This window comes from Dioscorea cayenensis, chromosome 7 (genome assembly GCF_009730915.1).
Source record: "Dioscorea cayenensis subsp. rotundata cultivar TDr96_F1 chromosome 7, TDr96_F1_v2_PseudoChromosome.rev07_lg8_w22 25.fasta, whole genome shotgun sequence".
Lineage (NCBI taxonomy): Eukaryota > Viridiplantae > Streptophyta > Magnoliopsida > Dioscoreales > Dioscoreaceae > Dioscorea > Dioscorea cayenensis.
In genome coordinates, this window is record NC_052477.1 from 8,731,866 (window position 1) to 8,742,236 (window position 10,371).

Genomic DNA, 10,371 nt, shown 5'->3' on the forward strand with positions numbered 1-10,371 from the left:
ATTGCTAAATTAGTAGCATCACAAGTATTTTGAATTTTTACAGCAATTTTTTTATTTATGTAAATTATCATAATTTACTATTTCATTGTTATTTAAAGGTTGTTATAACTTGTATTGATGTATTATACATTTATAATCTAATGAGTGGTTTAGATTTTAGAATCATTAGATTTTTGTTTTTTTAAATCATTAATTACTAAATTATTTGTAGAACTATTGTTGATTATATTAAGCTATTAATTAATTTTTGTAGTCAATGGAGACAAATAATGTGCAATCATCCGCCTCAAGTGGTAATGTTCGTTCTAAGACCGATCCGGCATGGGAGCACTTCACTTTATCTATTAATGATAAAGGAACAAAGGTTTACCATTGCCTCTATTGTGGAAAAAAATATCAAGGTGGGGAATTTATAGAATGAAAGAGCATTTAGCCGGGAAAAAAATGGTAACATACTTCCTTGTGGGAAAAGTCCCTCACGATGTTCGTGAATGCATCAAAGAATATATTACTAACTCCACATCTTCCAAATCAAGAGGGAAGGAATTAGTTAAAGAAGCATATGAAGAAGTAGAAGAGGTTGAAGAACAAGAGATAAATCCTACCAAGAATTTTGGAAAAAGGAAAGCAAAAGGTTCTTTAGAAAATTTTATAACATCAAAGCCAACTTCACTATCTCAACCAGGAATCAAGAGTGCAATGGCAAGCAAGCAATTCATAAGGCAAATATGGCATTTGCTAGGTGGTGTTTTGATGCTTGTATTCCTTTTAATGCTATGTGGTCACCTTATTTTCAACAAATGGTGGATGCTATTGGGAGTATTGGTGTGGGATATAATGCTCCTTCTTATAATGACATGCGAGTTAATTTATTGCATGATTGCAAGAAAGAATGTCAGTTGCTTATTGATAGCTACAGAAGCCAATGGGCTAATTGTAGATGCACAATTATGGGAGATGGTTAGACGGATCAAAGGCAAAGAACTTTGATTAATTTTTTGGTGTATTGTCCTACAGGAATATCTTTTGTGAAATCTGTTGACGCCTCAGATATTTTAAAAGATGCCACCAATTTATGTAATTTATTCATGGAGATTATTGAATGGGTTGGACAGGATAATGTGGTTCATTTGGTGACCGATAATGCAAGCAATTATGTTGCGGCAGGAAGGTTAATACATGAAAAAAATATGATCATATATATTGGTCTCCTTGTGCTTTGCACATTATGCTGAATTTGATTTTTGAAAGATATTGGAAAAAAAGAGATCATGTAGCGAAAGCTTGTATCACGATGCTTCTAAGGTGACTATTTTTGTCTACAACCATATATACATACTATCTTGGTTGAGAAAAAGATCTGGATGGAAAGAGATTGTGCGTCCAGGAGTAACACGTTTTGCTACTACATTCATTACTTTGAAAAGTATCTATGATCATAAACATGACTTGCAAGCATTGGTGACAAATAAGTATTACACAAGCCATAAGATATCTAAAAGTCCAGTGGGTAAAACAGTTACTTCTATTATCTTGGATGGCAAATTTTGGGAAGAATGTTTATTTATGGTGAAGATTGCAGCTCCCATCATTAGGTTTTTACGTGTTGTTGATGCGGATGAGAAACCTTCACTTGGTTATGTTTATGAAGGCATGATTAGGATTCGAAAAGCAATCATGGCCATCTTCAGAAACAAGTCTACAATGTATGGTCCCTATATTAAAATTATTGATGAGAGATGGGATAAGCATTTGCGGCGAAACCTTCATGCAGCTGCTTATTTTTTGAATCCCGCTTTTCTCTATGATAAAGAAGCATTTTGTGAAACTCCAGAAGTGATGCAAGGCTTGTTAGATTTACTTGAAAAGAGAAGTATATGCAGTGATAGTGAAAAGGCAATGAGGGAGATCAGATTTTATCGGGATCGATTAGGAAATTTTAGTCGTGAATCAGCTCTTTCCTCTGCTAATAAAATACAACCCAGTGAGTAACAATAATAATTGATATATTTTATATTCAACTTTCATTTTTACTAATTGTGTGTGGTTCTAAATTTTTAACACTTTATTATGTAAATTATTTCAGATGAATGGTGGAGGCTATTTGGATATAGTACTCCTTTCTTGCAAAAAGTTGCTATTTGACTCATTAGTCAAACATCATCTTCTTCATTATGTGAGCGTAACTGGAGTGTTTTTGAGAGAATTCACACCAAAAAAAGAAATAGATTGGAGCATCAAAGGCTTAGTGATCTTGTATTTGTAAATTATAATCTTCGTTTGAAGTGCAGGTAATATGTAAATTTTATAAAAGAGCATGGTGTTGAATTTTTATTTTTAATGTTCCTTTTAGTTCTTTCATCTTATATAATTTTCTTTTTGTATAGGCTTCAATACAAAAATAAATTATGATCCGGTTGATTATGATTGCATTGACAAAAGCGGACTTTTTGGATAGTGAAGAAGAAGAAGAAAGCGTAAATTCGTAGATGGAGATATGGTTGAAGCAATATATGCAGAAGATGCTATTCCAAATTTGGATGAAAGCCACAATCAAGGTCAATGAATCAATGATAAGATTTTAAGTTAATTACATGAAATTTTTGTTTTAACATGATGCAATTTCTTAACATTGTTAACCTTCTCTATTTTTTGATTGTTTTGCCACTAGATGACGTGGATATGAATGAACTCAATGAAGAAGTGGATTTTGAGTTATTTGGTAATACAAGCTATGATGATGCATTTGATCAACATGAGAACTTGGGGCAAAGAGATGATAATGAGGGTTGACTACACCATCAACCATGATTTGTGAATTTTGCTTAAGAATGAACTTTCTAGTGAATTTTTCTTATTCAATATGTTGTATGGATTTTATTTGAATGTGCTAAAAACTTTTGTGTGTAAGACTATGCATTTTTTTTTTACCTTTCTTAATGGGTTTATTGCATAGTATGATTTAAATGCATCATTTGCTTAGGATTACCTATTTAGTGTATTTTATGGGTTTGATTTCAATGTTTGAAAAACTATATTAGTTCATTTTATTTAGCATGCCCAGGGTTTAAATTTTTTAATTTTATGTGTTTGATTTCCCCGTTTGAAAAAATTCATGAGATTTATTTTATTTAGTCATTCATATAAATTTGGTTTAAATGTTGTTAGTGTTGTGTTTTAATTATATGGAATCACGAATTGTTTTGGTTGATAACTTGATATATTGTGTATTTGATTTAAAAATTAATTCAATATTTAATGTATTTTTAAATTTTTATATTATATTTTTAATTATTTATTTATTAAATCCGGTTCGACCCGGTTCAACCGCGGTTGGACCTCTTGATCCTTGAACCTTGACCTTCTCCGGTTCAAAGGTCCGGTCCGGTTATGACTACCTAGCTTGAGAGAGGGCTTCGGCTAGGGTTTTGAGGAGTATTGGCTAGGTTTTTGGAGAGGTTCTACGGCTCCGACATCCTGTATCGTTTGGAAGAAGGTTATTGGGAGAGCTTTCGTCTGCATCGATCCGGTGAGGTGTATCCTAGGCCGGACAAAGGATCCCTTGCGACGAGTAGAGGACTCTCCACAAGACCATCAACACGACCATCGAGGGGGTTTCTTTATGGATTCATTGCTTTTACATTCTATTTCTTTGATTGTACTTAGCTCCATGGAGAGCTAAACCCCTAGTGGGTACTTGGGTGATTGTGAACCCTAGGATGTATTCGTTTCATTGAACTTCTTTATTATGCTTTCAATAAATTGATGTTTATTGTGAGTTCCAACCTTGAATGCTTGATTGTATGAACATTTCCCCTAGAGTGACACTAGGGTTGAGAGTTCTTGTTGGTAACCTTGTGAGTGAGTGACACACCACGAGCGTTAGACAAAAAGCTAGGTTGGAGAGGGTTGAGAGGGTGAGTCGAGAGTGCAGGAGCGTCCCCTTTCCCTCCGACGTGATAGATTCTACCTCGGTTCCTCGAGGGTCTTTGCGGCCATAATAGAGTGAATGGTCTAAGGGATGAATCTCCGCTGGGGCTTAGTTGCGTGGCATGCGAGTGAAAGCGTTGAGGGATCTTAGTATCTAGGGCTTAATTGTAGTTAGGGACCTTCCGCTGGACCAAAGGGTTAGGGTCTATAATTAGGAAGAGATTTATCACTGGAATCCCTAGAGCTCATTGCAACTTTATTCGAGTGCGAGGTTGAGAGGTTATTTAATCTCTCCTCGGGACATGAATAGAGTTAGGCATAGTTGACCTTAGATTTGGGACTATGTATGAAGGATTTTCCACGACTCACCATTGCATTGATTAGGAAGCATAATAGAGAGTTCTTGCACTTGAAGCGATTATCCTAGGGTGAAGCATCATCCGAGTACCCCATCTTTATAGATTGCCTTACCTCCTCCTTACTTTTTGCTCTCTTACTTGTTGCTTTTTAATTGTTGAGAATTGAATCATTGTCACACTTATCATTGTTGATATTCCACATAGCTAAGAATCGAATTAAGTGTCTTTACTCCCTACTCCCTGTGGATTCGATACCCGCTCACCCGGGATTATTACTTCAACAAACCCGTGCACTTGCGGGATATACACAAGGGGACCTTGTCAGCTTGGACACTTAGGAAAATTCTTCATCCTTTGCTTGTTTTATCCTCGAATTCACTACTAATTGCTTTGAGCTCTAATTTCCTAAACCATTAACAAAAACACCCAAGGTAGCATCGAATATATAGAAAAAGGTACTAGATGACAAGCAAAAGTCTGAATTGGGAGTAAGAAAACATGATATGAATTGCACTCATCATTGACTATGAAGGAAACAACGACCATTTTTAGAATAACCCATATAACAACACCTATAACCCCAGGTGGAGGAATCATCCTAACTTCTTTTGGAGCCAACAAGGGCAAGGGCAAGGTCTACCAAGGCAGTTTTGACCATCATAGCCTCAACCTCTACTCCCTTGACAACCACCTCAATAAGGAATAGGGTCATTACTTGAAACACACATTGCAAGATACATTTAAGCAAATGATGTACAACTCACAGGACATGAAGAGTTGTTGAGGAACCAACAAGCATTCCTATAGAATCTGGGGCACTAAGTGGCACAAATTTTTAAACCTCTTGCTGAGCTATCTTCGGGTTCACTCTTGAAAATGAATCTGCAACCCAAGAACCCGAGAATGAATCTCTTTAGGCACTCACCCTGAGGAGTGGCAAGGAGTTTGCATCCCTTGCAACCCAAGAACCTAAGAATGAATATGCTGAACATCAAGAGGTTAGAATTGAAGACAAATCTTTTGATGGTGTTATTGGAGAGAATGAGAAGCATCCAAGCAAGGACAAGTCTAGTGTTCCTAAATATCAGCCCAAGTTACCTTATCCTACTAAAGTAAAGAAACATAAGGAGGAGGAACAATTCAATAAATTATTTAGGATGTTCAAAACGTTGCTCATTAATGTCCCATTGGTTAAGGTCCTTGCTCAAATGCCTCTCTATACAATGTTTCTCAAGGAATTATTGACTAATAAGAGAGACATATAGGAGATAGCTATTGTTACTTTGAGCGAGGAGTGCTCCACCATCATCACCAACAAAATTCCTAAGAAGGAGAAAGGCGGGGAGCTTTCATCATCCCATACATAATTGGGGGATTGGTAGATGAAAAGGAACTTGTCGATCTTGGCGCAAGCATTAATTTGATTCCCTATAAAATATTTCAAAGGTTGGAACTTGGAGAGTTTAAACCAATGAGTATGAAAAACTCTAACTCGCCGATCAATCTATTCGCTACCCAATGGGCATCATTGAAGACATTCTAGTAAAGGTTGATAGATTTATCTCTTCCTGTGGATTTAATGATCCTAGACCTAAATAACAAGGCGGAAGTGCCTGCGATCCTTGGGTGACCATTTTTGGTGACATTACAGGCTTTAATTGATATTAAAAATGGTCTAATGGTTCTGGAGTTAGTGACGAGGAAGTTGTATTTAAATTGCGGGATGCCATGTGCCACTCTATAGATTATGATGACAGTATGACACGTGTTATGCTTTGGACGTGATTGATGATCATTGTGTCTCTGATTTCATGTAGGGCACATGGATGAAGAATGAGCTATCTGAGTTCTAGTTCCTCGATGTTGAGGAACAACCTAATAAAATAGAGGAGGGGCCCACCACCATGATGACACGACTGATCAGGTGAAGGACCCCAACGAGAATGATCATAAGACTCCTAGTCCAAACAGGTGGAAAACATTTTTAGCTAGGAAGAAGAGAAAGCAGTCCACCTACCACCCCCAAGATGAACACACACTCTACAATACTAAATGAAGGTAAAATTTGTTTTGATTAACACTATCTCCTTACCCGTGTGCTTATGATGCAAGAACCTTTAAGCGAATTATTCTCATGACCCTCCTTGATTGAGACTAGGTACGTAAAAGTTAGTGATGTTAAACAAGCGCTTCTTGGGAGACAAACCCAAGTGTTTTTTTATAGTTGTTTTTTCTCATTTTTCCCTCTCTTTATAGTGTTTCATTTTTCTTGTATTCAATTTTTCATCTTTTTGGGTGTTTTTACTTTATGAACTAGGTGAAACTTGAGACTTTGGAAAATTTTGATCATCTTTGGTTGTTCTACTGTTGCTAAGCTTATGTACGAAAGATTTAGTTGTGTTTGGTTGAGAATTTTCAAGTCTTGTAATTGCTCTATTTTTTCTAAGTAAAGTATGACCATTATTATGGCCATGTACTTCTTAGAAGTTAAAAAAAATTGGAAAAAGAGGCCCATGCTTCAAGGAACACAGGTTCACTGCTCCTTGCAAGGTCGTGCTCTCAATTATTTTTTTAACTATGACTTTTTCCAAATGAAAAAGCATGGTCAAAAGCATGGTCTCAAGCACGACTCAGTGCTCTTCCAGGGACACTCATCCTATTTAAGGGAAAAAAAGCACGATCGCCAAGCACAACCGTGCTTCTTAAGTGTGCTCTTACACTAATATTCCTCTTCCATTCTTTTTCCCTTTAATAGCTACCAGCCACCGTGCTCTGTCATGTATATTCTTCTTCCCCGAGTTTCTTCCCCTCATTTTTGCTCTTATTGTGGTTTAATTGCCTGATATTTGAGCTTTTCTCTAGAGGAATTACTCTCGCCCTTTCTTTCTTCTTCTTCGAGCAATGGTATAATCTATTCCTTTGATTCTAGACCGTTTATAGCATCTTTCTTTTGTTTCGTGTCTCTTGTAATTGATCTATGCATGCTTTACTTGCTTTATAATGCTTGATTCATAAATTTTGGACTACAAACCATGATTCCATGTCTATTTTCTTATTAGGGATAATAACAAAGCATGGCCGTACTCATCTATACCCTAGATGATTTCCTGACCATCATGCCTCGTGTTCTTACCCCACAAGCACAAGCATGCTCTTTTGGCAACATAGGCATACTTGCATGTGCCCTAGTTTATATTTCAAAAAATCATGCTCTGTGCTCTTATCTGCCCAACACACCTATGATACCGGTAAGAAAGGCCGTGCTTAGTTAAAAATTCATGTATTTGATTTGTGCAATAATTTTTACGTAGATATTATGCCAAGATTAAAGACCCTGATATTTGGGCCCACTTCCAAGTGGGCAAGGGATGAGAGTAGTTCCCTGGTTACCCCGACAAGGCTGGAGTTCAACATATCGGAACACCAGTTATGATATAATTGCCTAACTACTTGACGCATCGACGAGTCCTGGGAGATCGATTGGGACATCCTACATGAGGTGGGGCTCGTCGAGGAGGTTCGAGGCCTCCTTTGCATTGGGCCATGTGATAAGTGCTTGTGTATTAGTAATATGAAATATTCTTTTCTTACAAAGAGTATTAATTTTCTCATATTTTATCGCTTATACATGTGTATTTGTGTTACTTTTGTGCATGTAGGGTTCTGGAGACAAGTATGGAAGAAAGAAGCCAAAGTAGATCGTGAATGCATGTTGTTGATGAGATCTTGGAGTGAACAAAAGTGAAGACATAAGTTATGGTCAAAGACAAGTGAGTGTGTGCCAACCTCCATTGTGCTCAAGTGAACATGCAAAGTGGAGGGGCACAAAGGCAGTCACACTCATGTGTTCCAACTTGTGCAAAGCTAGCAAGATTTTTGTGAAATGTGATTTTGTTGAAGAAGCAAAGCGATCTACCGCATGAATGTGTGCCCATTCATGTGGCATCAATGAAAAGTGTGGATTCAGGATTATTTTGGTGGAGTACTTTAGCAGGTTAATGTAGGAAATCACTGTAGTAAAGTTACTGTAGCAGTCACAGTTTATAGGCCACAAAAAATCAACTCCTGTAGATTCACACAAGCGTGTGGAAATTCAACACGCTCGTGTGGATGCCCAATTCCAGCCCTATTTAAGTCGCGATTTCAGCCCATTTTGAGAATCTTTTCCCCATCTTTTGCCCATCTCTTCACCATCTTTGGAAGTGCTCGCGACTAGGGTTTAGAGGGGCTTTGGCAAGGCTTTTGGAGTGGTTTTACAGCTTTCAACACCGCGTTTCTTCGGAAGAAAGTTATTGGGGGAGTTTTCATCGGCATCAATTCGGCGAGGTGTGCCCTAGCTAGGCTTGACAAGGGAACCTTTGGAGAAGACGCGGCCACTCCACAAGACCATCGACATGAATACCAAGGTGGTTTTACTTATGGATTGCATGCTTTTACTTTTGATTTCATTATTAATTGTATCTTGCTCCATGGAAAGCTAAACCCCTAGTGGTTACTTGGACTTATAAACCCTAGGATTATATTATTTCTTTGACCTTTCTTTTATGTTTCTTTAATTGATGTCTTTAATTGAGTTTCAATCTTGAATGCTTGTTAAATGGGTTTTCCTTTAGAGTGACACTAGGGTTGAGAGCCTACATTGGTAACAATTGTGAGTGAGTGACACATCATGAGGGTTAGACAAAGCAAGATTGGAGAGGGTCGAGAGGGTGAGTCGAGAGATAGCTGAACGTCCCTTTTCACCTTCGGTGTGATTTATCCTACCTCCGTGTTCTAAGAATTCTTTGTGATCACAATAGAGTGAAGTGCTAAGAGAGAAACTCCACAGGGGTTTAGTTGCGTGAGCAACAAAAAGAAACGTTGAAGTAATCCTTAGTGCTAGGGCTTAATTGTGACTAGGGGTCTTTCGCCTGGACCAAAGGGTTAGATCTATGTTATGGAATAGGGTTTATCACTTGGAGTCCCCAGAACTTTAAGCAACTTTACACAGTGTGAGGTGTTTAGACTGAGTGATTTCTCTACCGGGGCATAGTGTAGGGTTAGTCACGGTTGACCTTAGGTTTAGGACCGTGTATTCTAGGATTTCCATGACTCATTAAGCATCAGTTAGGAGACATAATAGTTGGTTTTGCACTTAAAGCAATTATCCTAGGGGAAGCAATGTCCGGGTGCCCCATTTTTTATCGATTGTCTTTCCTCTCATTTTTATAGCGTATCTCTTCTTTTTTCTTTCTTTATTTTCATTTTCATTGATTTTGTTCACACCACTATCAATTCATCTTCATTTTAGTTAAATAGAAATCTTTGTGTTTCTAATCACTATTCCCTATGGATATGACTACCCACTCACCAGAGTATTATTACTTCGACAAACCCGTGCACTTGCGGTTCACACGCAAAAGGGCGTTGTTAAGTTTTTGGCACCGATACCCGGGAATAGGTGTTTTTGAAACACTTTGCACTTTACTATTTTAGCTATTCACCATTTATTCTATTTCACACTTTCTTATTCTTCCATCGTTCTGAGTTGATTTTCTTTCTTTGGTTGCAGCTCCATGTGATGACCTGAGGGAACCCTTCGACATTGGTTGAAGGAGATCCTCAACTTGAACGAACACTTCATAAAAGGGGAAAAGAACCTATGCAAGAACAGTCAAAGCAAGCTTAGGTAGAAGGTGAAGGGTCAGACAATATGGATAAACAAAATGAACATCCAAGGACACTATCAGATTATGCCAGACCCGCAGTTCTGGGCATACAGTCTAGTATTGTGCGGCCACCGATTACATCTCAGAACTTTGAGCTAAAGCCAGCATTCATCCAGATGATACAGCAATCAACACAGTTTAATAGTTTGGCCGATGAGGATCCGAACAACCACATTGAGAACTTCTTGGAAGTGTGTGACATGCTTAAGATTAATGGAGTTACGGATAATGCTATCAGATTGAGGGCCTTCCCATTTTCCCTGAAGGGGAGAGCAAAGTAATGGCTTCATTCATTACCTAGAGCATCAATTACTACTTGGGAGGAGATGGTAGAAGCTTTTCTTGCCCAATATTTTCCTCCTGGAAAATCTGTG

The 10,371-nt window shown here is 37.8% G+C and overlaps 1 protein-coding gene across 1 annotated transcript; it reads left to right on the forward strand.

Moving 5' to 3' along the window:
• The first annotated feature begins 728 nt into the window (after positions 1-728).
• LOC120265061 lies at positions 729-2,145 on the forward strand. The gene is made up of 4 exons (XM_039272981.1): positions 729-960; positions 1,018-1,133; positions 1,252-1,984; positions 2,087-2,145. The coding sequence occupies exons 1-4, from the start codon at positions 729-731 to the stop codon at positions 2,143-2,145; spliced, it is 1,140 nt and encodes a 379-aa protein (XP_039128915.1).
• The last annotated feature ends 8,226 nt before the right edge of the window (positions 2,146-10,371 follow it).

Excerpts from the sequence above, each read along its gene's own strand:
- LOC120265061 (XM_039272981.1), top strand. The coding sequence starts at position 729 with ATGGCATTTGCTAGGTGGTGTTTTGATGCTTGTATTCCTTTTAATGCT. Across the intron at positions 1,134-1,251 it reads AGGATAATGTGGTTCATTTG|ATATTGGAAAAAAAGAGATC; the intron begins GTGACCGATAAT and ends GATTTTTGAAAG. Across the intron at positions 1,985-2,086 it reads TGCTAATAAAATACAACCCA|ATGAATGGTGGAGGCTATTT; the intron begins GTGAGTAACAAT and ends AAATTATTTCAG.